We start from the raw sequence: 25,471 nt of genomic DNA, 5'->3' as shown, positions 1-25,471 counted from the left end.
CCCCCCCCCAACCTATCAACCCTAAACAGCCGGGAGAAGTAAAGGGGTCTGTGACCCCTCACTCCAACCTAGGGTTGGGGGTTGGAAGGGAGGAGAGGCTTTTTTTTTTTTTAATAGGTTTTATTTTTCCAGGTTTTTGTTTGTTTGTTTTTTCAGAACCAGGGTTTCTTTGTGCAAGCTTAGCTGTCTGGGACCCTCTTTATAGACCAGGCTGGCCTCGAACTCAAACTCACACAGATCCTTCTGCCTCTACCTCCCCGAGTGCTGGGATTACAGGCGAGGGCCACTGCGCCTGGTAGAAGGGAGGGCTTTAAGGGACCCCAATAAAATAGAGTTTAAAAAATGAGCACTAGGGAACTCAGAGATCTGTCTCCTTCTGGCCAGAAGTGTAACTCACTGTGAGTTACAGGCAGTTGTGAGCTGCCTTGCGTGGGTGCTGGGGATTGAATCCCCTTCCTCTGCAAGAGCAACACCAAATGCTTTGAACTGCTGAGCCATCTCTACAGCCCTCATTCTGTTCAAAAGCAGGTACTTGGCTCTAGCTGTTCCCTTATGAAATAATGCAAACGAATTCAGAATTTTAGACTTGGGAATTTTTGAAAAAAAAAAAAAAAACATTCAGAAATCTAGTTTTGCACGAGAATTCTGCTGTGCTCATGTTAAATGCACGTAACTCAGTTTTGATCAGCGTATGGATGTTGCAGTAGTTCTGAATCTGAGCTCTGAACTGAGTTTGAATTCTGGCTCTATTATTTATCTGCTGTGCATAGTTGAGTTCAAGAAATATCAGCTATGCTGGGCGGTGGTGGTACATGCCTTGGGAGGCAGAGACACGTGGATCGTTTTGAGTTCGAGGCCACCCTGGTCTACAGTGAATGTGGTGTACAAACAAACAAACAAACATATCAAATATGTGTTTTTTCTATAAAACTTGTGTTTTGGACATGGAATTAAAATCTTTTTAATTTCTCTCTCCTTGTCAGATTTTTAAAAACTATTTTTAAAATTTTTTATTTTTATTAATTACAATTTATTCATTTTGTATCCCCCGTATAGCTCCCTCCCTCCTCCCCTCCTTGTCAGATTTTTATGCCAATTTTTTATTCCTCCCTACTCTGTAAAACCTTTGTTTACACAAAAGCCCATTACTCTGTTCTAGGAATTTGATGGCCTGGATCAATGACCAGTGCTTGAAGCAGTGACTCCATTCCCCTTCCTCCCTTATTTCCTGTGCACCAATTCTTTTCAGACTAGCCAACTGTATAATATTGTGAGGCCAGACCCCAGCCAATAGGAAAAAGACTGTCGCCACCTGCAGCAGAATAAGAACAAAAACCTTTCTCTGTGTGTTCACTGTCAAGCCCACTTTTTTTTGTTTGTTTGTTTTTCATGACAGGGTTTCTCTGTGTAGCCTTGGCTGTCCTGGAATTCACTCTGTAGACCAGGCTGGACTCAAACTCAGAAATCTTCCTGCCTCTGCCTCAAGAGTGCTGGGGTTAAAGGTATGTGCCTCCATGCTGGGCTCTTACAGTATTCTTAGGAGAATCAAATGAGAAGCTGAATACTTAGCTGTATTCCCTGTAGGAGTGAGGTGTAGCTTAACAACATAGCTGTTCTTGCCTAGCACCAATGATCCCTGATTTGATTCCCAGCACCACAAAACCAAACAAAACCTGTGAGATGGACTCAGAAAACTTCGCTTTTTTTTCTTTTTTTAATTAACCTTTATTTTATGTGCATTGATGTTTTGGCTGCACGTATGTGAGAGGATGTCACATCTTGGAGTTACAGATAGTTATGAGTTGCCACGAGGTGCTGGGATTTGAACCTGGGTCCCTTGGAAGGGCAGTCAGTGCCCTTAACTGCTGAGCCATCTCTCCAGCCTCAGAAAACTTACAGGGCAGTGGAAAGGCCAACAAACAAATCTCCTTTTGGAAATTACTGGAAGACTTTATTGGGGCAGTGGAATTTTTAAAGGTACTCGAAGGATAAACAACTGGATGAGTGAAAAAAAATGCAACTTTTGTCCACCCGTGAAAAGCGCTAGGAAAACAACAACAACAAAAAACAAACAAACAAAAAAACCCCATCAAAACCAGAAATCAGTCCTTGCCAGTTGAAGTAAAAGCACTGTGGATTTAAAAAGGATAGACACTTCCCTGGGAGCCACGACTAATGGTGAAACGCATGGAGCCTCTGCTTACCTAAGGCTAGTAGGCCTAGCCAACTGCGACTTTGCATGGTTTTGGCCAGAGTTAACTTCCCAGGCAGAAAAACCACACCCACCAAGTCTCCAGGAGGCCTGGAAACCCATCGGAGACAAGGAAGCAGAGGGAACTGGCTTGGGGTAGCAGTGAGCGGGTTTTCTAGGGCTCAGAAGGAAATCGAGATGGTATAAAGCAGTCCCATTGGCAGCTGAGGGTTCAGGGGAGGCCTCCAAGGCTGCGAAGGCGAGCCACGAGGCTTCACGGCACGTAAAGCTACAATTCAGGTTGACGAATTTGGTCAGCGAGTGCGTCCTCTGTTAAAAGGAGAGAGGGCGCCCCCTGGGAACAATGCAGGGTAGACGCGGTTGGAAGACCCAGATGAGGACGGAAGAGGGGTGGGGGTTAAGATGGGGGTCGCCTACTCGTCAGTTTTCTTTTCCCAGAAGCTAACTGTCCGGCATGATGGATTCCTGGGCTTCCGAAACGGCTGGGCTGGAAGGGACCTCAAAAAAATAACTGCTGCCACATGCCCCGTACCAGAACTGGTTACTTTCTTGAACACTTTTAACACTAATTCTGCCTGGAGGTGAGTATTATGCCCCCTTTCGGGTAAGAAACTGAGGTTTGATTACTTCCTAAGGCGGAAAGGAGATTTTGTATATTCCAAAGTCTTCTTTCTTTGGCCCTCACGACGTGCAAGGTATCGATTTGCAAAGGTCTGGGAGAGGAAGCATCGTGTGCAAGATGCCCAGGCTTTCTAAGGGACAACAGCGTGGGTGTACTTTCTGGAGAGAACCACGCCTCCCTTCTCGCTGCAGTATTGGTTATGGTTGCTTTTTTTTTTTTTTTTTTCCAAATATAAAATCCTCACCATCCAAGAAGGCGGACCTTCTATACTCCCTGATCACCCCCGCTACTTCTCTCTCACCCGCACTGATTCCCACAGGTGACACCAGGTCTCCTCCACTGGAGAATGAAAGCTTGGGACTACATTTCCCTGCAAGCCCTTTAGAAAAGGAGGCCAGGAGGAAAGAGACTTTCCGTTTCCGTCCGCCTGCGATTTGGCGTGTTCGCGTTGATACATATTTCAACAGGAGCGTCCTTTCTCTGTACAGCTAAAGAAGAGACTACATACCCCAGCAGGTACTGGCACCGAGGGCAAGCGACTAGCTCGCCATCTCCGCAGTAGTCCTTTCCAACATATCCGCCGAGACTAGTCTTATCGGTTGGACTACAAATCCCATAGCACCGTCTGCTCTTTCACCCTCCATCTTTGCGCTAGGCCCCGCCCCACCCACTTCCATTGTTTGGACAGAAGATAAAGGAGGGGACCCGGGGAGACTACAATTCCCGCCCTGCTTTGCGCCACTGAGTGCGGGATTCTGATAGTCCGGGCGGGCGAGGAGCTCCAAGCGGTAGAATGAAGCAGCCAGGAAAGGTTAGGTAGCCTGCCATCTTTATGGTAGTCTCGTTATCCTCCTGGTTCTGGCATTCTTAAGGAACATAGGAAGGCTGGAAAACTACTATTCCCATCCCAACTTCATAAAATCGATATATTAGGCGTATGCCCTCGTTCGCCATCTTGCTTGTAGTCCTCGTTCCTTTTTCACCTTTCCATTGTTCCTGACGAGTAGACATGGCAGCGGGAAGGCAGCAGATGGACTGCGACTCCCGTCAGGTATCACACACGCGGAGGGTTGTGGACCAGAGGGCGTGTGAGTGCCTGGAAAGGAGGTCGGGTCGGGGGAAAAGGCCATCTTGTTTGTAGTCATCGTTCCTGCTCCTTCTATGTCCTGCTACGGGGAGTCTCGGGTCTACTGGACTATAATTCCCGCCATGCTCGGCTCCCAGCGTGGCATGCCTTTCGCCATCTTTTTAGTAGTGCCGGCTGGTCCCAGTAACTCGTTTTTCCCACGGTAGCGCCAGAGTTTGCAGGACTACAACTCCCGTCGTGCTTTGCACACGTTCGCCCTGGAAAGTAGAAGTGGTGGAGGAAGGAGGGAGAAGGGGGCGGGGTTCCTTTGGGAGAAGGAGGGAGTAAAAAGGAGGAGGAGGTGGGAAGGAGGGAGGGGAGAGGGAGGAGAGGAGGAAGGAGGAAGGAGCTGAGGAGGGATGAGAGCGGCGACCAGGGCCCAGGGCTGAAGAAGCGCGAGGCTAGGGGACTAGGGGTGCTAAGACACCTCAACTGCCCCCACCCCTTTCCTGCCTCTGCCCCATCCTTTCCTTACACCCTCCCATTTTAGGAGAGGATTTATTCAAATTTTATTTAAATCCCAATATCTTGAGGGTCGCGCGTTTGAAGGGGGAGGCCGGGGGCGCGCGCAGGCTGGGGGGGCGGGGCCGGAGCAGCTTCCTTCACCCCCCTCTTGCCCGCCCTGTCTCTGTAGGTCAGGGGGCCGCAGTACAGGGGCGGACCCAGGGGAGGGGGGCAGGTTGCAGCGACCCCCCCCTCCCCGGGAACCGGCGGTGGGCGGGGTTTGAACCCCGGAAACGGTGGGGGGCCCCCGGGTCTTTCCCTGGACCCCTGGGCAGTTGGAGCTGGGAAGGGGCCAGTTAAGGGTCGGGGGCTTTGGGGCGAGGTGGGGGTGGGGAACTGAGACTCGTACCCGGGACTGAGTGGGGCCCGGGCAGAAGCTGAGCACCCTGCGCCCGAGGAGCCCCCGTTGGCCTGGGGGGGCTGAGGGACTGAGCCCCCCAGAGCAGGACCTCCCCCTGGAAGGGCCGCGCCGCAGCCCGTGGGAGGGCCTCGCCCCCGGCGCTCCCCATCTCCACTCGCTGCTGTCCCGGCCTCCGCCGGAGGGAGGGGCCGAGCGCCCTCGGGGGGCCGTGGACCCCGGCGTTCTGAGCGTTCCGCGCCCCGCGCCGCCCGGCCCCCCCGCCGCCGATGGCCGCCGACCCGCCGGGAGCTGCCGAGAAGGGAGAGATGGCTCCCGGGACACGTGTGAGGTGGGTTCATGCGGCTCCTCCTCACCCCCAGACCTGGGCAGCTCCCACTCCCATTCATCCTCAGCCTGGCCTCTCCCTGCCTTCCCCGCCCCCAGCCTCACCCTCCCTTTGCTCCAAACTCCTCTCCAACCTTCTTCCTATAACCTCCCAACCCTAGGCAACTGGCCTTCCTTCCCCGACCCTGCTGCCCCTTGCAGACCTCCCCCTCCGTCCCCCACCCCCCGCCTCCAGTCGCCGCCCTCCAGGCCCCTCCCCCGGAGTGCTGGAGGGCCCCATACCCTGTGGATGGTCTGGAAGTCCTTGGAAAGGGAGAAGCCAGGGGGAAGCAGGTCTAAGACTGGCTGGGAAGAGACCCCTCCAGGCTTGCTGAATCCATGTGGGATTTCAGAGGATCTGGTTTCCATGGGCAGGAGAGCCCTAGGGATTCCAGACAATTAGGGATGAAAAGCAGCCTGGTAAGATGTGGGATGGGGGGGCGGGAGGATCCAAAACCGAGCCCACCTTGAATTTTGTTGAGATGTTAGGCGGGATTGTACAGTCCCGGGGGAAACTGGGAGATTACCCAGGTTGCCTGAGGGATCCTATTGGATATCTTGGAGCAGAAGGACTTCTGTGTGGGCTGGGAAGGGACACTTAGGAACCTCAGGGGTGTCAGTCCTGGGAAGTTGAGAGCACAGTGGGTTATTGGAAATGGATCTGGTTAGAGTATCCAGGTTTGAAAGGTTTGGATGACTAGTACCTAAGAGAAGAGAAGAGAGAGGGAGAGAGAAGAGTGTGGTATTTATTTGCCCCTGCAGTCTGGAGGTTAATCTGTGAGAGCATGGGGTGTTTGGGTAACAGGTATGAGTTCGAAGCTTCCTGAGGTAACGCTGCAGACATGAAGCCCTTTCCAGGAACCTTGGCTTGGGATGTTAGAGGAGGGGCCTAAGTGTCTGCTTCCAGCAAGAGGGAATGTTGGAGGAGGGAGGTCTTGAGTAATGGGAGTGGCCGTCTCCTCAGGACACACACTTAGAGGGCTGACCTTCTCGTCTCGTGGGTACAAATAGCTCTGCTCCATCAGAGGTGCAGCGAGCTCGTGTCCAGGACTGTCTCAGGCGAGGCTCCGCAGGCCCCCCTGACCCTACCACCATCTGCCTACAGCCCTCGGCGTTGCTGACGCCCCCAATGTCGTCGAGCAGCCGGGGGCCGGGGGCCGGAGCGCGCCGACGCCGAACCCGCTGCCGCCGCTGCCGGGCCTGTGTGCGAACTGAGTGCGGGGACTGCCATTTCTGCCGAGACATGAAGAAGTTCGGGGGGCCCGGGCGCATGAAGCAGTCGTGCCTGCTTCGGCAGTGCACCGCGGTGAGTCTTGCCCCCGTGCCGGGTACGTGGACCTCCAGGTATGCTTGCCGAGAGCACCGTCAGCAGTATCGGCCCGAGTATTCTCTGGGTGTCTAGAAGCTGCTTTCCAGAATCTTCCTCGGAGGTGCTGTCTTCCTCCACTGATTTGCCCTTGTCACAAAGTGGGGTACACAGAAGAATCTGCCTTAGATCTATATGGAAAGCTCAGCTCAGCTGGGTGTGGTGGCACACGCCTGTAATTCCCAGATTACAGGCAGAGGCAGGCCGATCTCTTGGAGTTGGAGGCCAGCCTGATCTACAAAAGCAAACGAAAGCCAAGACTACACAAGACTACTCTGTCTTGAAAAACCAAAAACAAAACAAAAAAAACCAAAAAAAGTGAAAAGAGAGCTCAGCCCCTGCGTTTATGCCCCTGCCCAAATATCTGTGTAAGAGGAACCCATCTTACATGGAGAATAATTTTTCCCTTTCTCTAGCCTCTTTCACAACCTTTAGGCCAGGAACCCCCGCCACCCCCCCCTTGTAACCTTGAGCAAATCACTCTGAACTACAAGTACCTTCTCTGTAAAATGTTTCCTTTGCTGGGCTGCAGAGATTAGACAGTAGTGTACTATGAATGTCCTATTGAAAGGCCCAGCACAGTGGTTATCTGGGAAGCATGGTTTCTTCCCTGCCTCCCTCATCCTTTGAGCAGCCCTGGGCACCAGAATGGCCTTTCCCCAGCAGCTCACCTCACTCCCTCTAGCCGCTCTTTCCTTGCACTTTCACCCCCACAGTCCCTTCTCTTCCTTTGTCCCTTAACCCCTTGCCTCACTTTCTGATCCTCCTTCCTTGATCTAGATCCATGGCCTTCAGCATCCCTGATATGATTTAGTGTAACCATTGTCCACCCTAAAGTCACATTGTCTGAGGCTGCTGCCTCTGCCCTAAGTCAGGCTAAGCAGTTGTGACTCCTCATGTCCCATGGACCTTTGCCTAACTGGTCTCACTGTGGGCCCCTGAGTCACCCTTGGACTCCCCTGAACAACCTTAGAATTAGCCCCAGGCTATTGTCTTATCTTTAACCCATCTGAGTGTTCACTCACCTGTGGTCTGGTCTCTTCTACTCCAAGCCAGCCCTGCCTCCTGAGCTAACAATTCCAATAAGGACAGTAGCTGTGTTTCTGCCCCTGCCCCCCACCCGCATGCCTTGTCTCCTTAACAATGGGCCTGCAAAGGAAGCTCCCTTACCCCATTTTAAAGACGCAGAAACAGTGAGGTTAAATCAACTGCTGAAGGTCATTCTGGCAAAAGGACCAAGTTAAGGACTGGGTTCTGAACCCACTTTATCCGACAGCTGGCTCCAGAGTTTTTCTGTGCAGCTTGGTTGTGGGGTCCCTGATGCCTCCTCTTCCCCAACAGCCCGTGCTCCCACACACAGCTGTGTGCCTCCTGTGTGGGGAAGCTGGGAAGGAAGATACAGTGGATGGAGAGGAAGAGAAGTTTGCTCTGAGCCTCATGGAGTGTACAATCTGCAACGAGATCGTCCACCCTGGCTGCCTGAAGGTGGTAACCCTGGGGGTGCATTGGGGTAGGCTGGCGGGGAGAGGGAGGTGGGTCACAGTCTCTGGGCATGTACTGGCACCTTCTCTCCGTAACGTGGTCTCTCGTGTACAGATGGGAAAGGCTGAGGGCGTTATCAATTCAGAGATCCCCAACTGCTGGGAGTGCCCCCGATGCACCCAGGAAGGACGGACAAGCAAGGTAAAGCAGGGGCTGGGACCGGGGAGGGGTGGGAGGTTGGGAACTAGGTGCGGCCTCATCCCCAGCTTACACTTTCTAGGACTCAGGTGAGGGTCCAGGGCGCCGTAGGGCTGACAATGGTGAGGAAGGCGCTAACCTAGGGGGTGGATGGAAGCTGACGGAGGAGCCACCACCTCCACCACCCTTGCCCAGAAGAAAGGGACCCTTACCTGCTGGCCCTCCCCCTGACGATGTGTCTGGGCCCCCCAAACGGAAGGAGAGGGAGGCGGGGAATGAGACCCCCACCCCAAGGAAAAAGGTGAGCGGAAGGGGGAGGCTGGTTTTAGCCCATGGGATTCTGGGAACTGTAGTCTTAGCCTGGGGGGTGGGGGTTCCAGAGGAAAGTCCTGCCTGACGTGGGGAGCAAGGGTATGTGGGTTTCTTCCAGAGGTGGTTGGGAGTTGTGGCAGGAGTTGTGGATGGAACACGGATCGCTATGAAGAAGAAACATAGCAAGGGGTAACTGGTACAGGCCAGGGATCTTTGGAGACCTGGAGAATTAGGGAGGGGCAACAGAGCATGCTCAAACTACTACAGAGGCGGAGGGAAGGGCTTGAAAAAAAGCCTGAGGGGGAAAGAAAGAAGCTGAGGAGCATGCTCAGTAAGCCAAGACACTGATTACAAGGTTAGCATGCTGAGCGGTCTTCCTGGGATGGGGGCTTCTGGGATTTGTAGTTCAAGAAGAGGCTGTGGCCCTTAGTTTGGTAGTCAGTAAGAGCTTCTAATGGAGTTTCTTTTTTTCCCTGTATCTCCTTGCCCTGGTAGGTGAAAGGAGGCCGAGAGAGGCACTTGAAGAAGGTGGGTGGAGATGCCTGCCTCCTCCGAGGAGCGGACCCAGGCAGCCCCGGCCTTCTGCCCCCCAGGGTTCTGAATCCGAGCCAGGCATTCTCATCCTGCCACCCTGGGCTCCCTCCCGAGAACTGGGAGGTGTGCCGGGGACCTCCTCCTTCCCTCCCCCACCCCACCCTCCATCATGGAGACCAAGATCTGTTCTTTCCTGCTCACTTTGTCTTGCTCTAGCCCCCGTGTTCCCTATGGCCCCCTGGAAGGAGTTAGGTGGAGAATAGCCTGGGTCCAGGTCCTAGGAATCCCTGATTTCCAGCAGCCATGAGTATACTATCTGGCCCATTTTCCTCAGTTTTCTAAGCCTGAGTGGAAAGAACTGAATTTAGGTTTCTGCCATATTACTGATTATTTATATGGTCTTGGCAACTTGTTGGCTAGACTCTGGGCTGGCAAATGGGTTTTCTAATTTGTGAGATGAAGACAGACCTACTTTCCTTACCCCTTTTCCCATCTCATAGCCAGATAAATCTAATGACACATAAAAGTAATGGGGCCCAGAGAAAGTAAAGGGTTGGCCCAAGATCACCTGGCAAAGCTAGAGTTCTGATATTATTCTGCACTGCAGCCTAAACACAAGCTTCTGCTGGACTGTCCAGATCCTCCACCAGATACCAGTGTAACCTTCAACAAGTCACTTAGTCTTTTTGAGCCTCACTCAGTTTCCTTACATCTCAAAGGAGTAGCCCCGGTCGTCTCTTGAGTCAGACAACAAGGTTGCTCTCACCAAGACAGGCAGTGATCACTCCCGCACTGCAGGCTTCTCTAGTCTAGCTGTTCCATGTTGTCCATGGTCAAGCAGGACCTTCCACAGCCCAGAACTGAAAAGGCAAGCCCGCACTGCACACAAGGCCTCTGGGAGGGTCGTGGGCCATTGACTGACCCAGGCTATCTGGACTTTGAATTGTGCCTTCACATGGTAGATAAGGAAACTGAAGTCCAGAGGTGGACTGTGTCTCCTGGGGCTATTCATCCTCTGGTGACTCCTTTTGGGTGAGTGGTTGGGAAAGTGCACTCTAGGCCCTAGTACAGCCTCACCTGTCTCTTTGCAGAAACCAAAGCCGCCTATGGCTTCTGCTGAGGGCCCAGCAGTGCCATCCCCATCGCCACAGAGGGAGAAACTAGAGCGTTTCAAGCGGATGTGCCAGCTGCTGGAGCGGGTGCCTGATACCTCTTCTTCCTCCTCGGACTCAGACTCTGACTCAGACTCATCTGGCACATCACTTAGTGAGGATGAAGCTCCTGGGGAGGCCCGGAATGGGCGGCGGCCAGCCCGAGGCAGCTCTGGCGAGAAGGAGAACCGTGGGGGGCGGCGGGCCATACGCCCTGGCAGTGGGGGGCCACTGCTCAGCTGGCCCCTGGGCCCTGCCCCACCACCGAGGCCTCCACAGTTGGAGCGGCACGTGGTCCGGCCCCCCCCTCGAAGCCCTGAGCCTGACACTCTGCCTTTGGCTGCTGGATCCGACCACCCCCTGCCTCGGGCGGCCTGGCTTCGAGTCTTCCAGCATCTGGGACCCCGAGAGCTATGTGTATGCATGCGAGTCTGCCGGACTTGGAGCCGCTGGTGAGTGGCCAGACAGGCCTGGGTTCCATTGCTGCTTTGATTCTTGCTTGTTAGGTGACCTATAACAGGTTTCTGATTCTCTCTGAGTCTTGGCCTTCTTTTTCATCTGTATTGTAATGTGATCCCTTCATGGCTACTGTGAGCTCACTTGGCCCTCCCAGTGGCTCTGTGGAGAGCAGATAGTAGACCTAGGACTTTGAATCTGGAGAGAAAACCTCTACAGGTAGCCCTTGCCCTCTGAAGCAGCCATGGGTGGCTTGGGCCTCCTGAACCAGCCATCCCTTTTCTCCTAACACCCTCCCCCCATTGCCTCCTCACCCTGTGTAGAAATGCTTGTCATCCCCCAAAGCCTGTCTTTCCTTCTGGTCGTCACCAACAAGCTTCCTCCTCCATCGCGCTCCCACAGCGTGCTGTTCCCCTAATGGAGCACACAGAGGCCTTTGGCATGTGGACAAGCTTTCATTCTTTATTTTTGTGTTCCCATCAGTTTCTGGGGTTGGGGACACATACTTTGTATTGATTTTTATCTTCATATCCCCAGCATAGTACAAAGGAAGTATAGATAGATGTTCAAGAAATGTTGCACTAAGTGAGTAAATCCAAGGTTTTTCCCAGGACTCAGATTCCCTGGGATTCCCTCAGATTCCCTCAGATTCATCAGGGCTTCAACAGTGTTGCATCTCCAGCTCTCAGGAGGCTGAAGCAGGAGGAGCCTGAACTGAAGGCCAGTCTTGGCTACATAATGACACTTTGTGTTCTGTGCCCCCATCCGTGTTCCCTGTTGTTGTGTCCCCAGTCACCCTTACCTCCCCACTCCTTACCCCTCCATTCCTATATCGCCTCCCCCCCCCAAAAAAAAAAGTGCAATTATCTTTGTTCACATAAATAGCAGCACTGAGGGAATGAGGCACACTGAACCTTGCTAGTCTGGTTAGGGGCTAAACAAAACTCCTCCCTCTTCCTTTGGGACAGGGTCTGGAGAGCTAGAACTTTGCCTTGGGGTTTCTCTGGAGTCAGGCAGGCTGGTATGCGAAGAGCTGGAGGCAAATGCCTCTGGTAGACTGTTTGCTCCAGTGAGTCTGTGCCCTTGGGGTAGTTTTTTAACTTCCTCATGCCTTTCTTCTTCTGCTTCTTCTTCTTGTCCTCTTTTCTTCTTCTTCGTCTTCTTCTTCATCATCATCATCATTTTCATCCTCTCTCCTTCCTTTTCTCCCTTCCCTGTATTAGGAATGAACCCATGGCCTGTTGCATACATAGCAAGTCCTCTACCACTGAATTATACCTTGAGCCTTCTTTTTTTTTTTAATTATTTTGTTTTGGTTTGTTTTTTTGTTTTTGTTTTTGAGACAGCGTTTCTCTGTGTAACAGCTCTGGCTGTCCTGGAACTGATCCTGTAGATAAGGGCTAGCTTTGAACTCACAAAAATTCTCCTGCCTCTGCCTCTCAAATGTTGGGATTAAAGGCCACCCATGGCCCGGCTTCATTTTTGTTTTTGAGACAGGGTCTCCAAGTTGTCTAGGCTGACCTTATTATCCTTTTATTCAGAAGTAGCTAGGTCTGCACCACCAGGCCTGGCCTCAGATTCTTTATTTCTTCATGTAAAACCAGGACAGGTCTCACAGCTTTTGTTAGATAGTAGACCAGAACTGAGCAAAATACTTAGGAAGTAGAACCTCTCAGGGCCTCAGGATCATTACTGTTCACATGTGCTTGCTTACAGATACAGACTGAAAGACCAAGGTTTTAGTCTTAAGAACTGTGCTCTGGAAGAGACTGCAGCGTAGATGCAGTCACAGAACTTGCTGAGGGTTGCTACGCCACCTGGTACAGTCTTGAGAGATGAGATGTTTGTCCATGCCTTTCAGGCTGGCTCTGTGCTTGACACATGGGATCCAGAAGAGACCTGTAGCTGGACATAGACAAAGCAGAGAAGCCAGTGAGTGCACAGTGTCCCCAGCCTGGGCCCTGCAGCCTGGCCGGTGGCTCTTGTCAGTGATGACTTCCATCTCTTAAAGGCCTCTATTGCTCACTTGTAGTCTGGGATGTATATTACTGTGGTTGGATATCAAGTCCTAAGAAGGATTGGTTCTAAGATGCCCCTCCACTTCAGGATACCAAAATTCAAACAGCACAGTGTGTGTGTTTAACCTGCTCAATCTCTGGATGATTTATGGGATCTAATACAATGCAAATGATATGTAAATAGTTACTATCCTATATTGTTCAAGGAGTAACAAAACAAGTCTCCTTCAGTACATAAACAATTTTTGTTTAAATGTCTCCATCTGTGGGAGGTTGAATCCTTAGATGCCGAAGCTCAGATACAGAAGCCAGGTCCTGTTTACCTTGTGGGGTTTAATGAGGCGGTTCCTGCAGAGCACTCAGCACAGTGCCTGAGGGTACTAAGCCCTCAGTAAATGGTGCCTTCAGGTGAGAAGAACCAGCTAAGGGCAGAGCAGAAGGTTGTGGGGATCACAGTGGGGGATGTGTCAGGAAGCTCTGCCAGATCTGGTCACTCAAGCAGGAGCAGCAGGGAGGGGCACAGATTGAGACTTTTGTGGAGGAGGTGAGAAGACAGTGTCTCACTGTGAATTCCGGAACCCTCCTGCACCACATGCCTGGTTCAGACCTCAGTGAGAAGAGAAGTGGCCCCTGGGCTTGGGCTCCCGGGTCTTTAATTCCACTGCTTGGAAGACTGGGGCAGAAAAATGGCAACTTCCAGGCCAGCCTCTGCAGTTTATTAAGACACTTCTCCAGATAAAAGGACTAGCTGAGTGGTGACACATGCCTTTAATCCCAGTACTTGGGAGGCAGAGTCAAGTGGATCCCTGTGATCAAGTTGAGGCGAGCTTAGTCTGCATATAGAAAGTTCCAGAACAGCCAGGCCCACTTTAAAAAAAATAAAAAGGAAGGATTGGGGGATGGGGAGATAGTATTTGTTGTGAAGGCCTGCATGTCATCCCCAGAACCCAGGGAAAAGGCCAGCATTGAGACAGGAGAATTCCTGGGGCTTGCTGGCCAGCCTGCCTAACCTGATCTACAAGCCTTAGTTCCCGGTAAGAGACCCTGTTTCAGAAAACAAGGGGTGGGGTGGGGGGAGCCATCTAGAGAGATGGCTCATCAGTTAAGAGCCTGTGCTGCTCGGCAGAGGACAGGCGTTTGGAGATGTAACTTAGTGATAGAACACTTGTTTAGCCTGGTCCTGGGTTCAAGCCTTTGTACTGCAGGAAAAGGGCTTAGACTTGCTGACTCATTGCCTGTGAAGACTGCATTGTGAAGATCAGCTGAATTTGTGACCCAGGAGCCTGGGTGGGAGATAGCAATATTCCTGAAGCTTGGGAATCCTAGAGGAGGGTCAGGCAGTCTCAGCAGAGAGAGAAGAGCTCAGATTTGATCTTTGGTCTGAGATTTTGTGAGCCAGTCCAGTTCTACTGCCGAGGAAGCAAGGTTTCGTTCTAACGTACAAGTCTTCATCTTGTAGGGAGCAGATTTGAGAGAGCCATGACTCTCAGCCTTCCTAATACTGTGACCCATTCATACAGCCCCTCATGTTGTGGGGACCGTCTACCAGAAGATTATTTTTGGTAGTCAGGGGGTACTGTGCACCTTTAATCTCCGCACTACCGCCTGAGGCTGATTGTTCACCCTGGTCTACAGAGCAAGTTCCAGGACAGCCAGGGCTATACAGAGAAATTCTGTCTCAAAAAAAAAAAAAAATTGCTACTGTTATAAATCATAATGTAAATATCTGCGTTTTAGGTGACCCCTGTGAAAGGCTCACTTGACCCCCAAAGGAGTTGTAGCCCATAGGTTTAGAACTGCTGCGATAGAGCAGAGATACCGGGCACATTGGCGCACACATGTAATCCAGCTCTCTGGGAGGCAGAGGCACGTAGATCTCTGAGTTCAAAGCCAGCCTGGTATACAGATGAGTCCAGGACAGCCAAGGCTACACAGAGAAACCCTGTCTGAAGAGTCAAGGAAAAGAGAGCGCAGAGACGGAACATAAGTATGAGCTAGAGAAAGAGCAACTCAAGAATTTTGGAGCTTAAGGAAGGAGGTAGGTCCTAATAAAAGGCTGAGGAAGGGATGCTTAGAGCACACACGCACACAGACACACACCTTGCTGTGCGTAGAGAAGGGGAGAGCCAAAGCCAGAGTCAAAGACAGAAACTCCAAGTCGGGGACTTGATCCATTGAGTTGATCCATTGAGTTGATCCATTGAGTTGTGCTGGGTCCCTGGTTTCTGAGACGGCACCTGGCGTTCACCGGCTACTAAGACAACTGTGTTGAGTGAATGAAGTTAGATGAAGAAATGGGGTGTGGAAAGAGGCAGAAGAGGGTGTAGCTGGAGAAGTTCCGAAGTGGGAGAGCAGGCAGTTGCAGGCTTTCCTGTCTGGTAGCTCTGATTATTCAGAACTGGGAGGCAAAGGGCAGCCAGGGGGGTTGTGGAGGAGGTGTTGATGTACCAGGTAGACACTGCAGTGTTCAAGGCCGTGAGCACAGGAGGAGGTAAGCAAGGACTGGCACACGGTCAAGGCTGGCTGGTGGGAGGCTAGAGGGTAGCGGCAGTGTTAGGGATCCCAGAGAGTGCCTAGAAGGAAGAACCAGCAGTCATCTCTGCCCACAGCCCACAGCCCACGGGAAAGCTGAATCTGCAGAGAGCCAGGGGGTTGGGGGGGCAGCTCCGTCCCCAGGGCACTTCTGCAAGATGAGGTTTGAAACTGCAACGGAGGGTTTGCAGAAGGATGTTGTGGGCTTGGCTGGAGTCAGAAGGGGGATGCCCAGGCCTGCCTGTTGAAGAATTCTTGCAGGTTTTGTTTCTCAAGTGCCACTTGTCTCTGTGTCACCCTCGCTTCCGCCCCCAGCTTGAAAAGACATCCATGGCTCTCTGTCACCTTCAGCCTCTGCCCAGTCCCATTGGACATGGCGTTGGGCCCCAGCACAGGCCTTCCTGCGTTGCTTCCTTTGTTGGTGTAACACGCCTTTGAAGTCAGAACTCTTACCCCATTTTATGGCTTGGGAAATGGAGGCTCAGAGAGGTCTCCCCAAGTGTGGAGGTGGAAGAGCCGGGTTTAGATCTGCGCAGCTTATACACTGCTCTTGTGGTTCTGGGTCTGGGACAGTGAGCGTGCTGCCTGGCGTTGCAGCCCTCTTTGTCATCCGTCCCTGCTGCTATCCTGGCCCTTCGAGCCTCATCCCTGCCTTTTTCCACTCAGGATTCAGGCTCCATCCACTTAATACCTAGGGGTCCCTGAACAAGGTTTTGTTTTTTCTTTAATTAATTTATGTGTATGTTTGTGTGAGTTTGTGCACCAGAGGAGAGGCATGCATGAGCATGTTATATCCCCTGGAACGGAGCTTCAGGCATTTGGGAGCTGCCATGTTGGCTCTGAGAATCAAACCCAGGTTCTCCGTGAGGGCAGTAAGTGCTCTTAACCACTGAGCCATCTCTCCAGCCCCCCTTGAGTATATTTTTTAACCTCTCTGGGCCTTATGTTTCTTAACTGTACGAACACTGTGATAATCATCTCCCAGGGATGGTGTAGACTTGAATGCTTAATGCAGAGAACAGAAGGTGATACTCAGTAAACCTTGGATAAACACATACTATTAGTCTGTAGTCATCAGTCTGTAGTCTGTGTTAAGGTGAATTGTCCTCATTCTTGCTTGCCACCTGAGTTTCTCAGAGCTGCCATGTTGTCCTGCTCCTGGGTATAGATAGCTAAGCCCTGCCTTTGTCCACCCTGCCCTTCATGGAGTCTCAGCAGGGTCTTCCCCTCTTTTGGTCTCTGAGTTGAAGGCGCCATGTCCTTATCACCCTGGTTTTCCCCAATGGTGTCTTTGCTTCCTCATGCCCAGAGGAAGCTGGATACTCCTATCAATAGGACCTGAGCAACTGTTGGCTGCCACACTGCGGTTTATTTAATCCCAACGTCCTGTGACTGACTACAGTGGGTTGAGTTGGCTGCATCCAAGAAACAGTCAGGGAGACTCCCTGAATGTGAAGGTCTAGGGTTGAGCCTTGAGGGGCTTAGGATAGTTGGCCTTGCTAGAAACATAGAATGTGCCAGAATAAGTTGGCACTAGACGACATTGCATGCGTATAAAGGCACGTTGGTATTCTAGCTGGCTTTTGTGGAATATAATACAGAAACACAGTTGGGGACCTGGGAGTACCCTCAAATTAGGGTTCTCTTTCCAACTGTGGACAGTCCAGGAGGCCTTCAAGGAGTGGCACTGCGGAGCTAGGACTCTATGCTGGACAGAGAAAGGCTTTGGATGTAGCAGGAGCTCAGAGTAGCAATGGAGAGAGAGGCTGGCTAGATAATGGGTCTGGTTTCGTGTTTTTCTTCTTAGGGAGAGATGTATGTTTAAAGGTTGAGTGGAGGGATTGGAGACTAAAGAACGGAATGGCAGAAAGAAGGAAAGAATGAAAGGAAACGGAAGTCTATTGTGAACTATTGTATCTTTAGTACCTTTCTAATCCATATCACCTACTTAACTGGCTGTAGGTTTTAGATAGCCTGGCTAGAATAGGTTTCATTGTATTTGTTTAAGTTTCATCTCCTTGCTGGCTCTTTCGTTACATTTATTTATTCATCGGTGTGTATGGTGGGGTGAGGTGTCCTGGGAATCGAACTCTGCCACTAGCCTTGGCACCAGCACCTTTACCTGCTGATTCGTCCTAACGGCTTTTGGTGACAGTGTCCCACTGTGCAGTACAGATTGGCCTTTTAAACTTTCTTTTTGGGAGGAGGTGCGCTGTTAACTGGACGATGGAGGAGTCAGTTCTCTTTCTACCTTTGCATGGGAGGCCATCAGGATTTCGTGGCGAGCATTCTATTGCCCAGGCATCCCTAGCTCTCATGTTTATTTTAAGCCTTGCATTTGTATGGACCGCTGCTGTCTGCTGTGCTTTTTCCGCTTGTGTTTTGGTTAAGACAGGGTCTGGTAGCTGAGGCCGACTTGAATTCCTGATTGTCCTGTCTCCACCTCTCAAGTGCTAGAATTACAGGCGTGTGCCACTGCTCCCAGAGCAACACTGGGTTTAAGTGCAGCTAGAGAATGACGTAAAGATAAACTCATGCCAAATATGGTGGCACACGCCTGCAATCCTAGTTGAGGTAGGAAGACTACCTCAAGGTCTTTTGTTGTTTTTGTTTTTTAAGGCAGGGTCTCTCAAATAGACGTGTCTGTCCTGGAACTCACTATGCAGACCAAGCTGGCCTCAAACCCCATACTCACAGAGATCCACCTGTCTGTGCCTCCTGAGTGCTGGGATTAAAGGCTTGCATTACCACGCCTGCCCCACCTCTAGTCTAAAGTAGCCTAAATAGTGAGTTCCAGACCAGCCTGGGCTACAATGAGATATCCTATCTCAAACAAACCAAAAAAAAAAAAAAAAAAAAAAAAGGCAAACCCGTGTTATGCAGAGAAATAGGCAGATAGTGGGAAAATTTGAAAATTACTGAAGAAGACCACCTTAGAGTTTGTTTGAAGGAACTTAAGTGTATGACAAGATGTTGATGATTTCTTGATAAAACACTTGGGAGTCTTTCCACTTACGGAGTGCGGGACTAATTGAGTCCTTCGGAGTGTGGGACTCAGACCTGTTGATCTTTCTTCAGAATTCATGTGCTATTTCTTGCTCCAGTGCCTGGGACCTACAGGCCTAAACACTTAATGAATGCAAAATGGTGACTGAGTTGTTGATGCCGGCTTTGCTCATTCAGGCATGTGTGAGGGAACCAACCTGCCTTTAGTGTGTTGGATGCCGGGGAGCCAGAAGTGAAAAAGGCCAAATCTGCCCTTGTGGAGTTTACATCCTAGTGGGGGAAACTAATCCAACAGACAAAGTATTACTCTGAGTCCAGCCCTGGCTACACACTTGGCCGAGTGAAGCTGAAAAGTGCCTGTGAGATGTTCTGACTTAGGAAGGGAGGGAACTCAGGAAGCCCAGAGGTAGAGTCTGGGGGCTGCTTTCAGAGCTCTTTGGCATTAATTACACCATACTGCAAATGGTGTCTGTGTAGCTATCTGGCAAAGTTGTAAGATCCACGAACTGTAATTACTTCATTTGATCTTAAGGCAGCCCTGTGGGGCAAGCAACCTGAATCATTATCTTCAGTTTATAACTGAAGTCTTTCTGACTCAGGAAGAGGAATGGACTTGCCCAGGGTCTTGCTTCCAATTCCCACTGAGGAGGGCTCCTAGATCCAGTCCTTTGGGCCAGAAGATTCTAGCCATCCTCAGACAGGAGAAAGCTGGGGTGTCGGGTTGTGGGGTCCATGAGAGTTGGGGCTGAGGACTCTGTCTCCCCCCTGTGGCTGGCAGGTGCTACGACAAGCGTCTGTGGCCTAGGATGGACCTGAGCAGGAGGAAGTCACTGACCCCACCCATGCTTAGTGGGGTCGTTCGCCGCCAGCCCCGCGCTCTGGACCTCAGCTGGACAGGTGTCTCCAAAAAGCAGCTCATGTGGCTTCTGAACCGACTGCAAGGTAGGACTGGCGAAGAGTCGGGACAGGTGGGGACAGGCGGGGACAGGCAGGTGCCATGAGTTCTAGCAGCTGTCTCCTGGTTCTAGGCCTGCAGGAGTTGGTGCTCTCTGGGTGCTCCTGGCTCTCCGTCTCTGCCCTGGGCTCAGCCCCACTGCCAGCACTGCGGCTCTTGGACCTCCGCTGGATTGAAGATGTTAAAGACTCCCAGCTTCGTGAGCTGCTGCTGCCTCCACCAGACACCAAACCAGGTTTGCCCACCGAGCTCACCCATAGACGGGTTAGGTAAAGTGGAGGCGTGGGCTCTGAAGCCCCTTCTGATATGCCAGGTCTCAAAGGAGTTAAAGAAATGGAAGAAAGTGGGCTGGAGAGAGGGCTCAGTGGTTAAGGGCACTGACTCCTCTTCCATATGGACCCAGATTCAAATCCCAGCACCCACATGGCAGCCCACAGCTGTCTGTAACTCCAAGATCTGACACTCTCACATAGACATACATGCAGACAAAATTCCAATGCACGTGAAATAAAGGTAAGTAAATTAAAAAAAAAAGAAGAAGAAGAAGAAAATAGGAGTTTGAGTAGGAAGACCTGTTTTGGCCACTTTTCGTTTACTCACTTTTCTTACTGTGTACTTTGAACTAAGTCTTGAAAGGATAGGCTTTCCCTTAGAAGGGCAGAAAAGGCCTGGTGAGGAGTCATGGTTTTTAAAGCATTCTCTCTGGCCCCAATAGTCTCTTCCTACCAAAGCCAGGAAAGCCGCCCAGAAGCGCACATCTGTTGTCACCTCGTGCTTTGACTCTCATAAGGACCACTTTTTTGGTTTTTCTGTGCCCTTAGAACGCAGCCTCCTATGCATGGAATGCAGACACTCTCCCACTGAGCTCACAGGCTTGGTGTTTGTTCTTGTGGTTTTATACAGGGTCTCACTGTATAGACCAGGTCTGCCTCAAACTCCCAAGAGATGAGCTTGCCTCTGGAATTAGTGTGAGCCCTCACATTCGACCCTTCCTACTTTTCATTTTTTGTTTGAGTTTGTGACAGGTTTTGTTCTGTGGCCTAGACCGGCCTGGAACCTGTGGGGCTCTGCCTCCTGAGCACTGAGTCCGCAGAGCTGCAGCACCATCCTTAAGACTGATATTTTTCACCACTGAGGGCTGAGGGCTGGCTTAGCGTATGTCCTTCTTACGCCATCCCTGTACTTTAGCTGCTTGAGATTTCTTGCCAAGGTCTCGCCAGTCCTGGGGCCTTTTCCTAATCTTGGTCGCCTCTTCTGCTGTGTCCTCCTCCATCGAATTAACAGCTGTCAGTTTTTAAAGTATTTCTTCGGGGAAGACACCACACCTGTACATTTTACATCTCTGAAGCCATGGATGTAGGGAAAATTCTAAGCAGAGCAGGGCAGGCTGAGGCTTCAGTGACCAGAGCCTCTCAGCTTTGGCTTCCTTCTTTTTCTGATCATTCAATTCCTCCATTTCAGAAAGCTGTCTCAGCTCTTAGATTATTTATTATGCTTAGATTTCTCGCTTCTAAGACATACACTAATGTCCCCTGCCCTTAGTCCACAAGTTCTAAATGACCTTTCTTGCCTCTGGTAGACTTGGGCTGTGGCCGGTCAGCTTGCTCCTTCTTTAAGCTGTGAGCTCCTTAGGGACGCATGGAGAGGTAGAACTCGGGGCTTGCTAAGTTGAATGCCCACAGACGTATAACAGAAGCGGTATGTTTGGTTGCCAGACCTTAGGGAGCAGTTCACCAACCTTCTAGTCCCAGCACTTCTGAGGCATAAGCGGGGCCAATAAGATACATGTAAGGCTAGCCTGAGCTAAATATTCTATCTCAAAAATAAATTTTAAATAAAGAGTAATTCTACTGGAAGCCTTTCAGTACAATCCTGTTATCCCAGCTACTCAGAAATCTGAGGCAGGAAAATCAGGAATTCAGGGCAAGCCTGGGCAACGTGGAGACATTTGTCTCAGAAAGTAAATGAGGACACAGCTTAGTTGCCAGGGTTCACCTAACCTGTGTGGTCCTAGGTTCAATCCCTAATGCCACAGCCACACGCGCGTGCGCACACACACACACACACACACACTGATTTTAGCATTATACAGATGCCACAGAATAGTTTGGAAATTTGTCTTAGTCTGTGACATCTGGCGATGTTTTTCTCAGAGCCAGGCTAGTGTCTGGCAAGTGATGGTATTATGATAAGAGTCTGATTCAGTCCCAGGCCTGGGGGTCTTCTCTCTGTTACTTCATAATCATGTGCTCTTGGACAGGTGACTTTGTGACCTGAGCCCTAGTATTCTCTGCAAGCAGGGGTGATCAAAGGAGAGGCTTCCTTTTGAAATTTGTTTGTTTTGTTTCTGTGTGTAGCCCTGGCTGTCCTGGACTCACTCTGTAGACCAGGCTGGCCTAGAACCCCCAGAGATCCACCTGCCTCTACCTTCCCAGTGGTGTGATGACAGGCCTGAGCCACTTCACCTGGCTCCTTTTGAAAATGGAAGAATTTTTATTATTTTAAAATATATGTTTCTGTTTGTGTGAGGGCATGGGCGCATGTGTGCCCGTGTTTGCAGAGAGGTGTCAGGTGCCCCCAGAGCTGAGATACAACAGGTGGTTGTTAGCTATTGGATTTGGGTGCTTAACCGCCGAGCCATCTCTGTTGCCTTGGCTTCCTAAAGCATAGTACAGGCCCAGCAGTGTTAGCACAAGAGAATTTGGAAGAAAAGTAAATCTGAAATCTTGGGCTTCATGCAAGACCTACTACAATTCTGGTGCGGGGCCAGCAACCCTCCAGTCAGGGACCTAAGGCAGTGGTGTGGAGTGGGAGGACTCTGAGCCCTTTCCCCTGGAGATAAGGGAGGAGGAGGCTTCTGGCCTCTGCAGTGGCCAGCAGTCTCTTGAGCCTAGGTCATCCTGTCAGGGTTTTGTGGACAGAGCTACTTGTGGAATGTAGCCCCAGTGTTTGGGGATGGGCTTGGGTTCAAAGCTGAAGCAAAGGGATAGAATCCATGTTCTATCAGGGAGTTAACCTGTTCTAGTTAGTTTCCTTTTGTTGTGATGAAATGGCATGACCAAAGGACCTTGGGGAAGAAAGGATTAATTTCATCTTACAGCTTGTAGTTTATGAAGTCAGGGCAGGAAGTCAAGCAGCGACCGTCAAGGTGCACTGCTCACTGGCTGGCTCTCCATGGCTTGCTCAGTTGGTCGTCCTACCCAGGGTAGCACTGCCCTCAGTGAGCTGGGCCATCTCACGTCAGTAATTGAACACAATTGAACGTAAAATGAACATAAAAGAACATGCTTCCACAGACGTGCCATCCGATGGAGGCCATTCATTCTTCAATTGACATTCTTTCTTCGAAGATGACTCTAGCTCGTGTCAAGTTGACAACAATTAAAAACAAGAAAAAACAAAAAGAAAACCCAACTAAACCAAAACAAAAAAACCTGAACCAGCACATACTTCCAAAGAATTCCAAGTAGAGGAGAAATACTATCCCATTTGTGTTTGAGAATAAATCGATGGAGCATTGTAGCTACTCAGAAGGTAGAGGTGGGAAAATTGCTGCTAATTTGAGGCCAACTAGGTCTACACAGGCGGTCCAGACCAGCCAGAGTTACATAGCAAGGGTGTGGGAGAGTGCTGGCAAACTTGGTTCTGGTGGAGAATGAAGGAGAGTTCCAGCAAGACTGTTGAGCCTGTACCGTGACCTCACTGGTCATGGGAAGGATGGAGGGTGGTGTTTATTGGATTAGGGGTGAAAATAACTGAGTATCCTACTAGGGACAGAGCATTGAGCAAAAGTTGTGCTTTCTTGGACATTCTTATGGTGGGAGAAATAGATCCCAAGGGAGAAATGTATATACAGTGTATTAGATACGGGGGGTGGGGCTTAGGAGTGAGAGGAATGTTAAGACTCAGAGCGCTCGGGAGGCCTCCCTCAGGGGATAGGAGCACAGGTCAGATGAGATGACTGGGTGCCGTGGGTGTTGGCAAGAGCAGGTCATGAGGAGCAGCAGCAGGGGAGGCGCTCACATGTTAGGAGCAGGTAATGAAGAGCATGAGGGCGGTGGCAGAGCTCCCAGCAAGGGTCCAGGGGTCAGAGGTCCAAGGGTAGGAGGAGCCTTAAATGTTAATGCTTCTTTGTCTGCGCAGGGCAAACGGAGAGCCGAGGTCGACTGCAGGGGGTGGCAGAACTCCGCCTAGCAGGCCTGGAGCTCACCGATGCCTCCCTGAGGCTCCTGTTGCGCCATGCTCCCCAGCTCAGTGCCCTCGACTTGAGTCACTGCGCCCATGTTGGGGACCCCAGTGTCCACCTCATTACGGCTCCCACCTCCCCTCTCCGAGAGACACTGGTACACCTCAATCTCGCTGGTAAGTGCGATCCCCCGTCTGCCTTGCTTCCCTAGTGGTGTGGGTTCCCTGTCCGTCGACTACTCCCTGCTCACCTATCTAGTCTTAGCTACCACTGCCTCATCTCCAGGATGCCACCGCCTCACGGACCACTGCCTTCCACTGTTCCGTCGCTGCCCACGTCTTCGCCGCCTGGACCTGCGCTCCTGCCGCCAGCTCTCACCTGAAGCTTGTGCCCGGTTGGCAGCTGCTGGGCCCCCTGGCCCCTTTCGTTGCCCAGAAGAGAAACTACTTCTCAAGGACAGCTAGTTGGGTGCCTATGCCCCGGTCCCCCAGGACTCAACAAGAGCTCCTGGGCCTCTCGCCTTCATTTCACCCCTGTTTGGAGGCCAGGTTATTTTCTTCATGACTTGGCACTCCTCAGTTTAATGACTTGGGATTTCTTCCCAAGGACTTGAGCCAGCCTTCCCCTTCCCTCCCACCTGCACTGATATCTTTGGGGGTCTTTGCTTCCCATCTCTCCCTTCCACCTGCTTCATTGTCCATCCCCTTGGGGGAGTGGGTCAAGAGGTACCGGGGAGGTGCTGAGCCAAAGGGACGGTGGGAGGGGGCGCCAAAGGTGCGAGTCAGGAAGGAGGAGGGGAAATGGTATCTTGCACGCAGGATACTGGGAGCCAGGGGGCTGAGGGAGGTGGTAGCCGGGTGCGGGGAGGGCAGAAAGCAGAAAGCAGACCAACAAGGTTCAGGGAACAGACCAGTTGGGTGGGGCGGGGTCCAAAAAAAAGGGAAACCAGAGGAGCAGTTGGGGTTCCAGGTGTCAGATAGGGGCCTCTAAAGCCAGGAAAAGCCAGGACTGGGGGCTGGGAGAGGAGCAGATGTGGGCTAGTCCCCTCTCTGTGGGGTTACCCCTCTCCCCTTCCTCTGCCCAGATTCCAGTTCTTTCCCCACCCGACTCCTTGAACGTCACTGAAAATGGCAGCTATTGCAAGGAGTAGGGGCCACGGGTCCACCTGCTGTTCAGCGTGGCCCAGGGGAGTGGTAAGGGGTGGCCCAGACCCTTGCCTGGCTCTCTCCACAATACTTGAACATTCATCTGTACTGAAGTGTTACTTGAACCGGGGGAAATCTCGGACTTGGGGGAGTGTGATGTGAGGGGACCAGCTTGACTGACGGAAACTGGGCCAGTGGGTACCCAGTTTGGACTGTCCCACCCCCAGTTCTCTTGAGTTACTGTCTTGAAGAGCTCCACCCCACCTCCGACCTGAGTTGGGGGTGGGGGATGTCAGCTTAAAGATGGGCAAGATGGGACTCCTCCAGCTTGGCTCTTCCCATTCTTTCATCGTCATGGAAACATGTGTCCCATTTGCCCAGGGAACTGCCACTCCTGGTTGCCATGGAAATAGCAGCCAATGGACACCTCCGGAAATCAGTGCTAAGACTGGAAATGGTCCCTCTTAGTTGCTGTGGGAACTTAGTAAGACTCTTGGCACCTCCCCTCTCCCCACCCCTTCCCTTCTTCCAGTGTGGGGGTGGGGTCTCAAGAGCCTGAGGGAGGAGTCAGGTCCAGGTCCCACTCAATTTAGGCCAGGGGGAACTGGATTGTACCACATGGGGGTGGGGGGAGGGGAATCTATCCACATACCTCAGGTAACAGGAAGGTGCGCGGGGTTGGGGGCGGGGGCTGGGCGGACCAAAGGCAGGAGGGGGGGCTGGGGTTGGAGAAAGGCTTGAGGATGGGGCCGCTTGCGGGAGGGGAGAAGGCACCCCGGCAAGGGGCAAGTGGGGGACCCAGCCGGGCTGGACCCCTAAACCCCCAAGTCTGTACAATACGGTTTGCTATAAAACTCAGAATCTTCTAGCCGGGGCCGCTGACTTCCTGTGTCTGTGTGAGCGGTGGGTGGGGATGGCGGAAGGGGCCCCTGCGGTCACTTG

General features: G+C 51.6%; 1 protein-coding gene across 2 annotated transcripts; it reads left to right on the top strand.

Moving 5' to 3' along the window:
• Positions 1-4,829: 4,829 nt before the first annotated feature.
• Fbxl19 (F-box and leucine rich repeat protein 19) lies at positions 4,830-25,200 on the top strand. 2 transcript variants are annotated; one of them, XM_055627486.1, is made up of 11 exons: positions 4,830-5,153; positions 6,294-6,494; positions 7,896-8,039; positions 8,151-8,237; positions 8,317-8,535; positions 9,042-9,074; positions 10,172-10,683; positions 19,022-19,185; positions 19,272-19,433; positions 23,342-23,560; positions 23,670-25,200. In XM_055627486.1, the coding sequence occupies exons 2-11, from the start codon at positions 6,318-6,320 to the stop codon at positions 23,846-23,848; spliced, it is 1,896 nt and encodes a 631-aa protein (XP_055483461.1). In that variant the 5' UTR covers positions 4,830-5,153; positions 6,294-6,317; the 3' UTR covers positions 23,849-25,200. The 2 variants fall into 2 exon arrangements, with proteins under 2 accessions (XP_055483461.1, XP_055483460.1); XM_055627485.1 differs by having other exon boundaries at positions 9,042-9,203.
• The last annotated feature ends 271 nt before the right edge of the window (positions 25,201-25,471 follow it).

The sequence above is a fragment of the Psammomys obesus genome, unplaced genomic scaffold (genome assembly GCF_907164565.1).
Source record: "Psammomys obesus unplaced genomic scaffold, mPsaObe1.curated_primary_1811, whole genome shotgun sequence".
Classification (NCBI taxonomy): domain Eukaryota; kingdom Metazoa; phylum Chordata; class Mammalia; order Rodentia; family Muridae; genus Psammomys; species Psammomys obesus.
Note: the sequence above shows the minus strand (reverse complement) of the source record. Positions and strands in the feature narration are given on the sequence as shown.

Bases quoted from the DNA above. Each gene is read 5' to 3' on its own strand.
- Fbxl19 (XM_055627485.1), top strand. From the start codon at position 6,318: ATGTCGTCGAGCAGCCGGGGGCCGGGGGCCGGAGCGCGCCGACGCCGA. The intron at 9,204-10,171 runs GTGTGCCGGGGA...GTCTCTTTGCAG, and splicing joins TCCCTCCCGAGAACTGGGAG to AAACCAAAGCCGCCTATGGC. The intron at 19,434-23,341 runs GTTTGCCCACCG...TTGTCTGCGCAG, and splicing joins TCCACCAGACACCAAACCAG to GGCAAACGGAGAGCCGAGGT.